Below are 17,272 nucleotides of genomic sequence, written 5' to 3'. Positions count from 1 at the left end.
TAGTAACTTTTTAGAAAATCAAATCTTGAACATGCTTCATACCAAAAAAAACTTTTTTTCTAATTATTAACTTCTTTACCCCTTTCGTAAAGAAGTCTACCAGCTCTACTCAGAAATTAATCTACCACTAGATTTAAACCACCAATTAATGAATATCAGTTTACCACTAGCAATTAATCTAGCAGTAGCGTTAAACCCCTACCACCACCACCACCAGGCACAAGGGACGAGCAGCACACATGGAATCAGTGAGAGCTGGGATGACATCCAAGCACCTGTATGTATCATCTGAGTGATCTGAGTTGTTTGACTTCCTTAAGCCTCAGTCCCCTTACCTGCAAAATGAGGGATACGATCCCTCCCTTGTAGGTTTGCTGTGAGGATTAAATGACATACTACGTCGCACAGTGGTTAAGAGCTCAGCTGCGGACCCAAAGGTCGGCAGTTCAAACCCCCCAGCCACTCCTTGGAAACCCTAAGGGTCAGTTCTACTCTGTCCTACAGGGTCGCCATGAGTCGGAATCGACTCGACGACGATGGTAAAGCGCTAAATTAGTGCCTAGCATAGAGAAGTACTCAGTAAGTCTTAGCAGTGTTAGTTACTGTTTTTACTATCGAAATCATTACTGTATCAAAGACCTCATCCTACCCGGTCCCACCTCATCTACTCCCAAAAACTGCTTTAAAGTCTCCTTGCTGACTCTCCCAGGACATGATGTGCTTGGTTCCAGGGAAATTCAGGGAATGTGAAGATTCTACCCCAGTGTTTTTGTGTAAGGGCCTAGTAGTATCATGAATATTATAGGTGTTAATTTTCAGCAAGTATTTTTCAGTGGTCACTCTTATTCTTAATTTCTCTTTAGCTTAGGAAAGAACGAATCATTCTTCATATATGCCTCTGAAATCTTTTTCAGTAGTTTTGGGGAGTGTGTATGACGTATCTGAGTGTCTGTGTGTGTGTGTTTCTAAAACTGCTTTCCTACAGGTAGATCGATCTTTGCCTTCAGAGCCCCACAGAGAAGACACTCCTTCACTGCCACTCCTCAGTGCTGGTCACCTTTCCATTGGCAACACTTCAGTATTGCAAAATATGTTTGGGAAGAAAGAAAATTTGCAATGGAGGACAAAAAGAGGATTGAACTATTAGTTGATTTTTAACTCTGTGTCTCTTCTAGATAGCAGGAGAGTTAAACTCAATATAAAATGTGTTGCTTTGCCTGTGCAGGCCTAAGAGTTACAGTATCTGAAATCTGACTTCTAGTTGAGACCTGGGACTTGTCTTACCATACAGGAATATCTTCTTACCATAAACATTTGTCAGGAAGCCACAGATTAGTAATTCAGTGAATCTTTTCATTTTATTTCTTTAAGTTAAAAATGAACTTATTAAAAACTTTAAAATCTGTCATTTGATAGAATCAACATTTTTTGACTTGGTGTTTTTAAACGGGGTTTTTTGGAATACAACAGGTTTATAATTAAGCTTGATAGTTGTAGGTTTTTACTTTCATACTATGGCAAGTTTTTAAGCAAATTAATCCATAAAGAAGAGCACAATCATTATTTCTTTTGTATTAATAGAATTTTGCACTGGCAAAAGATAAAATTATTTTATAAAATATTTGTTAGAGATCTTGATGTAATTTTAAAATTTGTTTTAAGTTCCCCCAAGAATTATATATCATCTAGAAAAATGGACATTCATGAACTCATTTAAAAATAAGTAAAAAGCTAAATAATTGGGAGGTAAGCACCAACGAAGCGTGTTTAAGTACACTACTCAGGAAAGGAAACCCAAAATCCGCCTTGCTCCTAAGGAAGATACTGCATAACTAGCCTCCAGTCAGGATCCAGAAAAACCAGCTACTGAGGGCGAGGCAAAGTGCACTGTTAGCACTCCCAGGCCTAGGCCCTGGTGCTGCAGAGCACTGTCCCCATAGCCCAGAAGGAGGAGACTGATCCCCCTCTAGAGCTGAAATCTTTCCACTTAGACAGACCCAATGGTTTTCAGTATTTCTGGATCACTTCTAGAGATGATGAAAGCAGGAAAATAAACAATATGACTTACTTTTTCCCCTTCTTCCAACAAACATTTTTTCCCTCTTAATATAACTGCCCTCAAGGAATTTTTTTTTTTTAATGTGTTTTAGGTGAAAGTTTACAGTGGAAATCAGTTTTACATTTCAAAAATTTATACACAGATTGTTTTGTGACATTGGTTGCAATCCCCACAATGTGTCAGCACTCTCTTTCCACGCTGGGTTCCTTGTGTCCATTCATCCAATTTTCCTGTCCCTTCCTGCCTTCTCATCCTTGCTCTTGGGCAGGTGTCGCCCATTTGGTCTTGGATGTGTGATTGAACTAAGAAGCACGTTCTTCACGTGTGTCATTGTTTGTTTTATAGGCCTGTCTAATCTTTGGTTGAAAGGCAAACTTCGGAGGTAGCTTTAGTTCTGTGCCCAGGGGCCATAGTCCCAGAAGTTCCTCTGGTCTCTGTCAGACCATTAAGTCCGGTCTTTTTTGTGTGTGAATTTGAACTTCTGTTCTACATTTTTTTCCCCGCTCTGTCAGGGACCCTCTATTGTGATCCCTGTCAGTATGGTTGATGATGATAGCCAGGTACCATCTAGTTCTTCTGAGCTCAGGCTGGTGGAGGCCACGGTTCATGTGGTCCATTAGTCCTTTGGAGTAACATTTTCCTTGTGTCTTTGATTTTCTTCATTCTCCTTTGCTGTGAACGTCATGGGACCCATAGATGTATCTTAGATGGTGTTCACTGACAATAAAAAAGAAAGATTTTTTTTTTTTTTAGCTACTATTTTTTGATTGCTTATTAGGTATCAGACAGCCTGTACTTTTCATACATCCTAATTTTTTTTTTAATTAATTCTTACAGAAACCTATGAGGTTTGTCTCCATTTTGCAGATGAGGAAAATCAGATAGAGAGGTTATTGAGTATATGCTAGTTTTTACAAATAATTCTGTAATTTAAAAAGCAGCCTTTTAAATGATTTTTAAACCAATGCTAAAAATTATGACTACTTCAAAAGTAAATTTATATAAGCTTTTGTTTGTGTTTTTGTCTGTGAAAATAAAATCCTGACATGCTTTTGGAATTCTACATTTTTCATAAACTTCAGTAAAGCTTTGGCTTTAAAGCCCAGTGGAATACTTCGTGACTGGCATTAACTGCATTTTTTATATGGAATCCTTCGATGAGTAATTCCACTGGGCTGTGGTCTTTCCTTTCAGGTGCTAGTTCTGTTATTTCTTGTTCTGTTTATGCTGTATTCAGAAATACAGTGGCAAGTGAATTGCTCCAACTCCTGGCTGCAGTGGTTTCAGAAAATTGTTCTGATTGGATAGGTTTTTGTTATAAATTTTGCTGTGTGACAGGGATAAAGCAATCACTAACCACTATGTCATTCTAACATACACATACCAAATCAGTGTCACACAAGTCTAAACCCACCTTTGGGTTTCTGGTCCGATAATATCCAAAGCATCACTGCGTATAATAATAATGATCATAATAATAATGCTTTTTGGTCTTTCTTTTCATATACTCTGAGGTTTACTAAAATAGTTGCGGGTTTCAAATGTAACTGGCTTAAATAATGCAACGGATTTTTAGTAGAGAAATGAACCGACTTTTTGCCTCGTATCTGATTTACTGTATCGACACGTAACGCAGTAATGGCTGATTCTGTTTAGATGTTTGGAAACTGGACATTTGGCACTCTGGTCTTCACAGTCATGGTGATCACAGTCACAGTGAAGGTATGCAACGAAATCAGAAATATGAACGAATTCTGTGTTTGCATTAGTAGTAAATTTTCTTTACTTCTTTGACCATAGATACTTCTTTTTCCTCTTCCAGTAATAAATAATTTCACGAATTGCTATTTTAGTAATTCATATTCATCAAAAAATGCTTTTTTAAGTTCATTATTTTGGGAAGCCTCAGCTGATTTTTATGGCCAAACCAAGGTATATTTCTCTGTGTATAGTGCAAGACAGTACAATTTGTTTTAGGCATGGAGTTGAGAATAATCATGTGAAATTTCAGTGCTTCTGCCTCACAGAAGAGAAATACTATAAGCTTGAAATTACTCAGTTTCATACTAGGCTGCTTTCATTAATGTTTATTTTCTGAGGGACTCTACCGTGGCACTCTAAATCACTTGTAATTAATATTTTTCATTCTTGAGTTTTATCTAAAAGGCTAAAGTAAAGTCATTGCTTTATATGTCTAAGGATTTTTTTAATGTTTCTCTTTTTAGATGGCTTTGGAAACTCACTACTGGACCTGGATCAATCACCTTGTGACCTGGGGGTCTATTATATTTTATTTTGTGTTTTCCTTGTTTTATGGGGGGATTCTTTGGTGAGTGATTATTTTGTATTTTAATTATATTGATTTAGCAATAATAAAAATGTATTGTGATAGATCATTATTATAAATAAAATGTACTCAGAATAGTTTTGAGACCCTGTTCTGTTAATAAATTCACTTTTTTCAGCTGATCTTACTGATATAGAGAAAGAAACCAACATTTATTGAATACTTACTACATCCTAGGTGTATTACTTAAGGTATTACATTCATTTATCACAATATCTCTGTCTCCATTTTTTCCTTGTGGAAATGGAGCCCCAAGGGTACTAGCAAAGTCAGGATTTAAACCCCAGATTACCCTACTCCACAGTTAACTCTCTTTACACTAGCATTCTACTTCTGAATTATTTACTGATGTGTGTGATCTAAGAAGTCACACAGAACCATTCAGCTTTGATGTATGAGTTGACTTCTCCCTCAAAGGTAGTTTGCTTCATCCTCATTGGAAGAATCAGATACACAGCCACCCATCACTTACTAGAGACCCTTCTTCAAGGGTCTCTAGTAAGTGATGGGCAAGTCAAGTCTCTCCTTTGTAGAATTTATCTTACATTTGCTTGCTGTGCGTTTGATCTGTATATCAGGCAAAAAACTTGAAATTAGGCACCAAAAAAAAAAAAAAAAACTTGAATCAACCGAACATTAACTTCCATTTAAGATCATAAGATAACACTTACAAATGCCGTTTGATTTGTTTTGAATCCTCTATTTCTCTGTCTTTCTGTATTTTCATGTATTCTTGTGAAAAGTTATATATAAAAACACAAACAAGATTCTCAGCGTTAACTACTACTATAAACCCATTGCCGTCAAGTTGATTTCGACTCGTAACAATCCTATAGGACAGAGTAGAACCACCCCATAGGGTTTCCAAGGAGCAGCTGGTAGATTCGAACTGCTGACCTTTTGGTTAGCAGCCAAGCTCTTAACCACTGTACCACCAGGGCTCCAAGCAACTACTATGTAGAACTAGTATTTGTGATTGTGTTGATTTTAAAAGATGATGTTCTTTGAAAAAACCTCTGAGTAGAGCTTTTCAACCTAAGATGTGAGTAATCAGTCTTTTAGTTGCCCAGCAGAAATACTGTTACATATTTTTTTCTGGCTTTTCTCAGTCTCTTAAGGCTGTATTACTACATTACTGTATTATTATGTTACTGTATTACTGCACACTCTTACCAATGTCCTACCACTAAGATAGAATTATCTAGTCATCTACCTGATACTGTCCCAATAACAAAGACTATAGTTGTCAGTGAAAGTAATTAAATCAGATTATATTTTTAACAAAGTCCATATTGTCTCATTAGTTATTCAACTAATTATACTGATTTCAAATTTTTAACGTTTTCATGGGGTATTCTTATATTTCTTTCAAATATAGTGGGTTTACATGACGTCTTGGCGTAAGCCTTTCATTTTCCGCTTTGATTAAGCCCACATTTTTTCTTGGCAGGCCATTTTCGGGGTCCCAGAATATGTACTTTGTATTTATTCAGCTCCTGTCAAGTGGTTCTGCTTGGTTTGGCATAATCCTTATGGTTGTGACGTGTCTATTTCTTGATATTGTTAAGAAAGTGCTTGGCCGACAGCTCCATCCTACAAGTACTGAAAAGGCACAGGTAACCACTTTGTATATACAATTCCTTTTTAAATTCAGAATCTTTCACAATGAATAGCTGTCATTATAATTTGCTTATATCAGAAAATATGAAATTATCCATTCCTGTGTCTAGTATTTTGCCATATAAACATTGTTAAATATATTTTAAGTTGTTTTCTTATTGTTTCTGTTAATTTTATGACTACTGATAAATTTTAATTTTCAAAACATTCATCTTAATGAAACTCCAGATATTGAAATATAAAACTATCGCGTTATATCCAGATAATATTAAATATGTTTTAGATAATTTTATCATAGCATTCCATCAGATATATATAGTTGGGCTATCCATGTCTTTAAAAACATTGGAATTTGAGTAGTATTTTTTTCCATCTATATAATTTTCAATAGAGGAGTATAAGTTCTTTGGCTTAATTTTTATAGGATGGATTTTTATAAAATATATTCTCAAGTATTAATAAATGTTAAATAGCAAATATTTAGCAGTATCTTGCATAGTGCTTAAAAATTTGGTCTTTGGGGCCTGACAGATCTCTCTGCCACTTTAACTATATGACTCTGAATCTCAGTTTTCTCATTAGTAAAAATATGTTAGAAGTAACTATTTCGTATGAAAGAATGTTCAAACGCATAATAGGTACTCCAGAAATGCTAGCTATTTAGCTGAATGTACCCTTTTTGTGTATTTTACTTTACAGAAGCTAGAAAAAAAAAACTATCTTAATTTGTTCTATTAACTGTACCACAGCCTTGAGTATGTTCTCTGAGGAATATATTCTAATCAGCTCTCACACCTAGTAACGGCTGAGTTTATTATTGCTTAGTTCTGCCTAGGTTGAGATTTTTTCAGGATAATGTGTGCTACATACCAAGTAAATTTTGTTTAAATTTTAGAAATTTGGTTGTATGTTCATGCCACAATTAGGACAACTGCTCACTATTTTGTGGTTTTGATGAGGCTTCCTAAATGGTGCGTTAGTTTTCTTATCAGTTGATACTATCAGCAACGTTTCTTTAGCGTATATTTGCTTTCGTAACTCCATCCTAGCAAATACGTGTGCTAACACCACCGAGGCAGCATCGCCTCCTCTGAAGCCTGACAGACTTGAATCCAATGCGGTTTTTACCATTTGTGAGATGTACGTGCTTGATCAGGTCATTTCTCTATGCCTCAATTTCCTCCTCAGTAAAACCAGAATAATAATTCCTACTGCATGTGATTGTTAGAGATACTGAATGTATTAAGTACCCACCATGGAGCCTGTACATTGTGGGTCCTCAGTAAAACAGTTCTCATAAGGAGGAGAGGAGGATGAGGATGTTGCTGTGTTGTGGTCTCCAGATGAGTTGCAAAATTGGCATAATCTGATTGTGCCGTATGCCTCTGCAGCAGGCATTCCTACAGACCCTTCCACTCTGCGTGCACTGTATGTATCAGGAAGCCTTAGTACTCCTAATCTTCAGAGACAGATATTTGTAGTACAAGTACTGTTTTTAGTTCGTTGCCTCTCATACTTTTTCTGGTCCTTTGTGGAGGGCACATTTGTATCCTCCTCTCGGCCTGTATAAAGTTATATTTCACGAAATACATGAATAACTTCACTTCGACTTAATTTTTTACAAAAGTCACTAATCCGGTTTATTTATGTTTATACTTGGAAACTCTACACTAGGCATTTACAAGTGTATGGTATATTTCATAGAGATTTCTTAATGGTATAAAAAATGATGTTATTTCTTGTCATCTTTTCTATAGCTTGTTTTTAAAGAATTATAGGGGAAATATTTGGGGTCTTAAGATGGACCCTTAGTCAAGAGCAATGTTAAAACTGCTTTTATATATATTTTGGTTCTTTTACCATAGGTTAAAATTGATTAAAAATGGAAGGTACAATAAATCAGCCGTTCATGTGTGCCTCACCAAATTCATTTTAAATGACGTGACTAGGTGTTCTAGTGTCATCTGCGCCAAGAAGGGACGGTCCACTTGGGGATCTTCTGACCTGCCGTTTCACTTCTCCTGAGACAGTATATGGTCATTTGAATCCACGTGTGGCATTATTTCTTTGCTGTAATCTTTATCATTCCAGCATTACATCACCACCTCTGATTTCAAATGATGGAGAAATAGAAAGTTGTTCGGCTACTTCGTTTTGTTTACCAAAAGTAGCAAGGAAAACCACGATCAGCGTTATTCTGAGCTTTGTTTTCCATCAGAAAAACAACGTGGTGTTAAGAGTGAATAAGTTCTTTTAATGGCAAAGCTGTGAACTCAATGTGTCTGTCATGTGTATAACGTGTGATATTTCCGACCCATAGCAACAGATGTCTTTACAAAGCTTGTCCTGTGTCTGCCTCTTGGCTGATGAATAAGCTCACTGACCTGTTGTATGTCCATCCCTTTTCTGTCCACTTATAGATGTACTCCAACACAGTCGCTTTAAGTGACGACTTCATCGCACTGCAGCCACTGTCCAGGGCAAGGAGTCAGCTGAGCAGACTTAGGTAGAGTAGGAGGGGAGGACCTCATGAACTCTTCTGCATGCTGAAGGTCAACTGGGCACAGCAGAGATGAGCAGACGCATGAGTCACTGGGATTGGGACATTTCCGCCAGCTCAGCCCTGTCCCAGGCTAATTTGACCTTTGTTAATACGTATGTTAAAACCTAGCAAATATACCCATTTCTGCTTTAAGAAAATTCAGATGAAAACGCAGCACAATGACAGGACAGAGATCTGTCCTTGTTTTTTATATATATATATTTACACCGTAACTACCTTTTCTAGTACGATTCCAATGCCTCTGCTTGTCCTATTATTCACATTTAAGAATGCTCTTGCATGTTGAATAACTAAAGCTACGGAAATCCATCATAGAATATGAAGTTTTAAGTTGTACTTACATGGAAGTGAGAGTTGCCCGTTTTTTATCTTGCCTTAAATCTGTTATATATTCATGTGCGTATTTGTGTTTGTGCACCGTAGCGGCTGCTGAAGTGTTTCATACCCACGCTACTGTTTGGTGCATCTACAAACTGAACAATATATTTTGTGTGTCTTATTCATGCTTTTATCTCACAGACAGATCCATTCTGTCAGTTTCCACCAAAAAAAAAAAAACTACCTAGCAGTAGTCTAGAGATGTGTTTTGGTAGAAGGGAATGAAAGCTTAGATCCTACAACTTTTGATATTAAGATACCAAAACTATATGTTAAATTTAATTCCACCCTGGTTCACAGAGAAAGAGTACTATGACCAAAAAAAATTTTTTTTTTTTTTTCCTTTTGGCACTGTTCCTTGTCTTGCCCTGTCAGTGACTTGTAGATTCTTACCAAGTATATATTTTTTTTAATTTTGTTATTCTAAGGTTTTTTGTATGTCTGCATTCACTTGACGATATGAAGGCTTTGACAAAGCACTGCTGAAATAGCCTCTTATGCAGCTCTGGGTGTTCACAACTTTGAGGTGTTTTAAAGTTTTACCAAACCTTTCAAACAGTTTTTTATCATTATCAGCTTCAAGATTTTTAATAGGTTCTACACTGAATTACAAGGGTCTAATAATTTTTAATAACTATAGGCAAATATACGAAGGGATCTTTAAGTGGTAGTCAACTAAATTTCGTGTTTTACGCAAGAACTAAAGTCAAAATCAACTTGAAGATTTGCCTTCACCTTTGGTTGAGCCAAATATGTACGTCCCGTTTTACAGGTGGATAACTTTCTGAAAGCCATGGGTACCTGTCATATTTTGAACATCCAGTTGTTCAGCTCTAAGGCAGGAAGAGAGCTCATTATGTAAAAACACTGACAAACTCTTGTCAAGCGAAGATAACTTTTGCCTTGAGAACAGTCATAATATTTTTATGAAATCGTTTTTAATACGTTGGCTTAAATTAAGCCTCATTTTTTTGTACAATACTAGACTAAAAGAGGATGGGGAAAGAAGATCATAAATCAGAACCATCCCAGTTCCACAACACTGCAAAGAAATAGAAAGCTTAACAATTATCTGTGAAAGAACAGGCTGAGAGCAGAGTGTACTGGTCAGGCGGACTTTGCTGCCAGCCGCTCTCTGATGAGGCGGTTTAACAAGGGGAAGAGCCCCGATGGGGCCTGGATGCCAGTTGGTGCCGCCCTTGACGCTGCTCTGCGTCTCCCAACCAAATGCGTTCCCCTCTTGGAGCCTCCAGAATCCCCATCTATAAAAGATCGTTTTAAGTACTGTAGTCTGTTTGTTGCTGATAATAACTAAAGAAAAACAAAAAGAAGAAATAACACGCTTAACTAAAGGCCAAGCAGAAATAACATTTGCTGAGATGAGCAGTGACCCCTGGGGGCATCTTCTGGCAGATCTGTGAATTCTGAATACATCTCGTTTCTAAACTGCATTAAACAGTAACCCTGGATGTCACCAGTGGTAGCCTCACTGTTTACTGTGGTATCAGAAGAGACAATTGTGCAGATACCAGATATTTTTAAGAGCTTTCAAATCTTTAATCGGGTTAGAGCTTCTTAAGAACCATTAACACAAAACTCTAATCAGATTTCTTTTGAATCAATGAAAGTTCATTTAAGTGTTTTCCCTTTTCCTGGCTTATAGGCAAAGCTAGTCAGCTATCTTCACATAAACTTACTGTACTTTTGAAACTAAGGAATTCTACCATTTAACTTTTTATATAGATACGAGAAATTTACCATAGCATTCTTTTTATAAAAGTAATTATCAATCCATCCTAAGTCTGGGAAAATATGACGCAACATTTGTTTTTAATTCGGTGATGACATTTTCTCATAATTTAAGAAAGGTTAAAGTAAGGATGGTTAGGGGCACATTTTTAAACTTCCTTGGACGACCTCTAAAACAAACTTAGGGGGAAAAAGAAGTTTGTATAAATTAAAAAATATTTCAAATAAAGGATTAAATTTCTTAACCAAAAAATCAAGTCAGGTCCCCTACTGAGGTGTCTTGTGACATCTGTAAGGTCACGTGATCCTTCCACTCTGCAGAAGGCCAGTTAGAGCAGAGGCATGAGGTGAGAAATGGAGCGTATCTTTGTAATAAGAAGCTTAAATCTTAGTGGCAGGGAATTTGTTTAACGGTAGAAAATGAATTTTGTTGACAGAAGCGTGGTTTTAACTTCGCTGTACTGTATGTTTAATGTCAGCTTAAAACAAAACAAAACAAAAAAACCAAACCGGTCGCCATCAAGTCGATTCCAACTCATAACACCCCTATAAGACAGAGTAGAACTGCCCCATAGAGTTTCCAAGGAGCACGTGGTGGATTCAAACTGCCGGCCTTTTGGTTAGCAGCCATAGCACTTAACCACTACGCCACCAGGGTTTCCAGTATCAGCCTGGTGCGCTGGAAGGTCAAGGCTATACTTTGTATGCTTCCTTGTGCTCCCTTGACAAGTGCTGTTAGCTGTGTGTGTGTGACGGTAAAATGTGCTGTTGTGTGGACACCTGTTTGTGCCTCCCAGATTGTGGAACCCAACTTGCTGTTTTGACTCTAACCCTCAATATGGTGAGAGTGTCGCTGTGTAATACGAGACTTGTTGCTTTTCTGTCCCTCCAGATGGAAGAAGATAAGGGTTCAGTCAGCTCAGCATATGAATTTGCTGAAGCGAGCACAGAGGGGAGGACAGTAGGCACCTGCTGAGGCTTGCAGCCAGCAGGACAGTTCTTGCTGCAGTAGGTAGTACCACGCTGGACCTTCTGGGGACTTAACCACTAAGTGCTCGTGCTGGGGCATGCTGGGAGCGCAGACCTGACATGGCCATTCTTACCTCACTAATCTTACCCTCACTGTTTCCCATCTGTTGTTTGGGTTTGTTTTCCTTTTTTGTGATCTTCACATTTTTTATATGTCCCATCCCTGAATATTCTGTTATTGGTTTTGGGTCTTCCTTTGGAGTTAGATTGATACATGGCGCTTCACCTCACCTTCCAACCTAGAGAAGTGGTCTCACAATCTATCGTCTTACATTCAGGAAATTATTCCTTTTCACGTCACCTTTTGGAAATATGTCGCACTATTTCTCTTATTTCTGAAATCAGGTTTTCCTCAAAGTGGTAGCCGTGTATCATTTTACGTATCTCAGTTTAGGTAGTCACTGAATTACTTACCTAAATCCACCTCTTGAGTTGAATGATCAAATGAATACGTGCTTAGGCTTGGTACTGAGCAGTTTTCTGTTGACTGATAGTTGACAGACTCAGTTCTTGCGTTTTACAAAAGTTCATAGTTGTATCTTTGTTGCAAGTGAGTCAGTGAGTGCTTGATTCACTCCCATCTTTAGGAATAAACCTAACTACTTATATACCTAAGCGGGATATGCAAAACATTCTGATTAGCAGAAATTGTGGAGGATAAAAATCCCTGCCACTGTCATACCTGAACTATTTACCCTTTCATATATTGTAATTACTGGGCAAATAGTTGCTATTGTCGCCTCTGGGATAAACCCTCACAAGTGAAGAAATGTTAAACAAAGCTAGTTGAAGGTTATAAGTCATTTAGCTCTACCATAAACCAGACCATGGAACAGGTACAATAGTTCAAAGAATCTGAATTCTTCTGTAAGACATATTTTTAAAATTGGATTCCTTTAGTGAATTGCCCTAAACAGAGAATGTTGAAGATTCATTAATCAACACCCAGTTAAACAAATTCAAAAGAATTCTGAATTTTCATTTTGTTTTGGGGTGCTTTATAAGATTACCTTTACGACATACTTACCTTGTATTTTGCTTAGATACACAGAGAAGGATTTTTAGGGTTTTTTTTCTTTTTAATATCTCCTGATTGAGCAGCACAAAAAACTCAGATGAAGAGTTTGCTGTGTAAAGAGGGAATGCCGGCCAGGATTTAGACTGCGTCCTGGATAATCCTCAAAGCAAACCGTCCACTTGGGACCTGACTATAGCAAAATTATGAAATGATGTTCTCTGTGATAAAAATTCCCCAGCGATTCAAGTAGACATTTCCTAAGACATGGATTTGGTGCTACTTTGCTTTAAAATATCCGTTAAAACATAGGTACCACTCAGAATTGGGTTCTTCGAATGTCCTACTAAATAACAAGGCCCTGTTAGGATTCCCTCTAAAAGATGATGATAAGTGAATTTTCTTCCTTACACCCTGTGACATTTGGCTCTCTTCCTGTAAACAGGAGCCCTCAACCCATAAATATGATTTTAGTAAAATTGCCATTACCATCCTCTGCAATATTTTGTGTTTATCACCTAATCTAATTCATTGAATGAAATCCTGTTTTCCTTTCATGTACTTCTGCCTCTGGCACCTGTTTTGAGGTAAAAATCACTTTTAAAAAAATGTTCTTGGGTGCCGTCAAGTCAATTTCAACTACTAGCAACCCCATGTGACAGAGTAGAGCTGCCCCATAGGGTTTTCTGTAGGGTCGCTGTGAGTCGGAGTTGGCTCGATGGCAATGGGTTTGGTTTTTTGGTATAAACTTTACGGGAGCATATCTCCAGGTGTTTCTCCCACAGAGCCCCTGGGTGAGTTCAAACCACCAACCTTTCAGTTAGCAGCCAAGCATTTAACCGTTGTGCCACCCGGGCTCCTTATTAAAAAATAATAAGTTTTTTTGTTTTCAAGTGGCAGTTGTGTGTCTAGTCAAAGTTTGGTCAGCCTTGCCAAAGCAGGTGGGTTGCGCTAAGCCCTAAATGTTGCCTTGGGTTAGACCTCTTACCTAGCAGTTTCTTTTGTTGGTAAAGGCTGCCCAGACCTCTGTTCTGTCATTTCTTTGTCTCTGCCTTTTTGGCCCTGCCTTTCCAGTTGTACCTAGCCCTGTAGGGGTGCCAGCAGGGAGCCGGGACTCTAGACCTTTCTCATCCTGCATTGAGGTACTTAAGCCCCAGACCTGCCCCCTGCCGCCAGTATCAACACAAAACATTGTCAACAGTTTCAACCAACAGCTGGTCACCTTCTTCTCCTTCTGTAACGAAGATCCTCTCACCACTGCCCACTTAACTCCTAAAGCAGTGAGCCACAGAAGGAACAGAAAACAGTCAATGACTTAACTCAGGTGTTTGCCCCTGAAAGCAGTACATTTTCCAATGAGGAAAATTCTGTAAGCAAAAAGCTCCTTACCTGATAAGCATGACTTTTTACAAAAATGTTATTTTTGAAACTCTGCTAACTTACTGAACAGTTTTTTCTTCTGGAGGTTGAAATAAAGTGAAGAAAAATGTTAATATTGGTAAGAGTGAGGTGACTTACCAGTTAATTAAAACCTTGGTAAATTAAGTTACTTCTTGGTGCCACCAGGGAGGGTCTCCCTCCCATTTCTTTACTTCATGTCTTTTCTAGTATTTATAAAGCCACTGCTGTCGAGTCAATTTTGACTCGTAGAGACCCTATAGAACAGAGTAGAACTGCCGCCATAGGGTTTCCAAGGCTGAAATCTACAGATAGCCGGGTCTTTTCTCCCAAGGAGCCACTGGTGGATTAGAATCACTGACCTTTTGGTTAGCAGCCTAGCCCTTAACTGCTGCGCCACCAGGGCTCCCTTCTAGTATTTATAAGTAGTTTTTTTGTTTTGTTTTGTTTTTAAAGTAATGATCGCCTTTTCACTTTGAACAAAATGAGGTCTAAATGCTTCACCAGATCCCACCCCTTGTTATCCTGTAGCTACAGCTCCTTGTACCCTGGCTGGGCATCCAGTTCCGAATATGAGATCCAAGGTCTGTGGATGGGAAGTGTAAAGCGTGTAGGTTTGCTGGAGAACAGTACAGCATTTTCCAGAAACACAGCTAACGAGCATTTCCAAAGCTGCTGGGTTTTTTCTCTGTAGGGAAAAATGGAAATACATTTTGCTTAGTTTAAAAGGTGACCTGAAGAGGAATCCCGGCGGTCATGGGCCCCAAACCTTCTGTTGGCCCAGGACAGGAACCATTCCCGAAGACAACTCATCAGACATGGAAGGGACTGGACAGTGGGTAGGTGGGAGATGCTGATGAAGGGTGAGCTACTTGTATCAGGTGGACACTTGAGACTGTGTTGGCATCTCCTGTCTGGAGGGGAGATAGGAGGGTAGAGAGGGTTAGAAACTGGCAAAATTGTCACGAAAGGAGAGACTGGAAGGGCTGACGCATTAGGGGGAGAGTAAGTGGGAGTATGGAGTGAGGTATATATAAGCTTATATGTGACAGACTGACTTGATTTGTAAACGTTCACTTAAAGCTCAATAAAAATTATTTTAAAAAGTGACCTGAAGAGGTCATTTCTTTATGATATTTTTGACAGTTTTCTAGATGTTTGCTCTCATTTGAGTTGCCTGTATTTTAATACCTATCCTTAGATTTTAAAGTAAAAGGTGTTGAATGCAAAGCAAGGGAACTCCCTGAGGTCAGATTTAGAGGTAAGCCATGCTTTGCACATACTTGGACTCTCAAAGGCTTCCGACCTTTCAGGCGTCATCTTCAATGAATCGCTATCAAGTAGTTGAGGACCAACTATGGGCAAAACACATTTTGTTAAACTAAGAAGTGCCAGACAAGATCCTTGCCCTCCTGAGCTTCTGGACTAGTTTAGTGGTCTATAAACTAAGGCGGGGGAAGGACCAGTTTGTTGTTTTGTTTTTAATTTCCAGCCCGTCACAGATCGATACTTGTGTAAAATACAATAAAAGTTAATTACTTGAAAAATGAAATTTAAAAGACATACAAAATAGCCCTAATTTTTACATTATCTGACTCAACAGTCATAAAAGTATCCTGCCAAACTGCCATGAACATTTCTGAACTCTTACCCTACCAGACCAGAAATAGTTATCTTCTCGTGGACAGTGCGCTTATAGGCCAGCACTGAGCCACGGCTCTGCTCTTTTTGCAAAGGGACAGTAGTAACTGCTTCCACCTCCCACTGAGGCTGACTACACCCCGTCATCCTCGGCCTCCACATTTATTCACGCACTCTCTTCTCTCAGCCTGGAATGCCCTTTTCTCCCTATCTCCAGCTGCTGAAACCCACTCGTCCTTCAAGAGGTATTTCAGTTGCCATCTTCCTCATCAAGTCCTTCATGCCTGCCAACACCACCACCAACAGCTGGTTTTGAGCTTGTCTTCCTCTATTCTGATCTGTGTGGTCGTAATTGTTGGGGGCAGCTGAGTGGCACGGTAACGAGCTCTGGAATCAGAGACACCAAGGCTCAGGCCCAGCCGGGTGACCGAGAACAAATCTTCTCCTCTGTTTTCTCCTCTGTTAAATGGGATGGTTATGCTGCCTACTCCAAAGGATTGTTACAGACTTTAAATAAGGCAAACATGAGACAGTGATTTTTCGTGAGGAGTAACCGGCACATGCGTAGTGAACACTTTGTAAATACAATGGCTGTTATCATTTGCACCCTTTCTGTACCCTTGCCTCACTAGATGAAGAGAAGAACTGCTGTCCCTTAGAGGATTCAGCGCAGTGCCGTGCTCAGTAAATATAAGCTGAATTAAATTGAAGTGCTTGTGCCATGTAAGTGATGCAAACAGTGAGGTAGAATACAGAGACAGAGACGTCACTGACAGGAACGTGAGGAAGGTTCGTGGAGATGATGAACTTTGCTAGGGGTCTGCATTCTGACCCAAATTGCTGACGGTCCTTGACCCGTGACCACAGGCAGGGAGCACTGGCTGGCCGGCTAGGGTGGGGACCACACAGGAGCATTGGGAAATAGAGCAGGAAAGGCAGACTGAAGTCAGATTTTAAAGGGCCTTAGAGGTCTCCTTGAGGTTGGACATCAACCTGTGAGTACCTCGGACCTCTAGTGTCCTGGGCCCCACAGAGCGATTTTGAGGTTGAGACATACTGGAACCAAGGGGACCCCCCCAAGCCTGACCAGCATCCTGACTTAATGACTATCCTTTATTCAGAAAGTCTTTTTAGCGCTAGTGTTTAGAAACTAGGGTTTCTCAAACTTAATTGACCACAGGACTTTTTTTTTCTTTCTCATGAAATGCCTGTAAACATCTCACAAAACACAGTTTAGGAAACAGTCCCGTAACAGTCCTAAACCAAGGCTGTTGTAACGGAGGAACAAGTAAGATCTGGCTGTTTCTCAGTGCTCAGCAGATCCTGGGGCATTGGTGCAATCAGATGGTTAGCAAACAGGAACCGTGTTCTGTCTGGCACTGCTCGGCGTTTGGCAGGACCTCACCAGTAGCTGAGGTTCAGAATGCCAGGTCATTACCATCCCACCACATCTATCGCCTGTGCCCACCGTGA

At 39.1% G+C, this 17,272-nt stretch overlaps 1 protein-coding gene across 4 annotated transcripts in view; it reads left to right on the top strand.

Annotated features, from left to right (window-relative positions):
* The window catches only part of ATP11B (ATPase phospholipid transporting 11B (putative)), a 113,395-nt gene that overhangs the window by 84,961 nt on the left and 11,162 nt on the right, over positions 1-17,272 (top strand). For all 4 annotated transcript variants that reach the window (XM_010592800.3, XM_064279602.1, XM_010592797.3 and 1 more), the window contains 3 exons: positions 3,716-3,781; positions 4,285-4,388; positions 5,857-6,022. In XM_010592800.3, the coding sequence (XP_010591102.1) occupies positions 3,716-3,781; positions 4,285-4,388; positions 5,857-6,022 (336 nt within the window). The remainder of the gene's footprint in view (positions 1-3,715; positions 3,782-4,284; positions 4,389-5,856; positions 6,023-17,272) is intronic.

The sequence above is a fragment of the Loxodonta africana genome, chromosome 1 (genome assembly GCF_030014295.1).
Source record: "Loxodonta africana isolate mLoxAfr1 chromosome 1, mLoxAfr1.hap2, whole genome shotgun sequence".
Taxonomy (NCBI): domain Eukaryota; kingdom Metazoa; phylum Chordata; class Mammalia; order Proboscidea; family Elephantidae; genus Loxodonta; species Loxodonta africana.
This window is presented reverse-complemented; position numbering and strand designations above follow the sequence as displayed.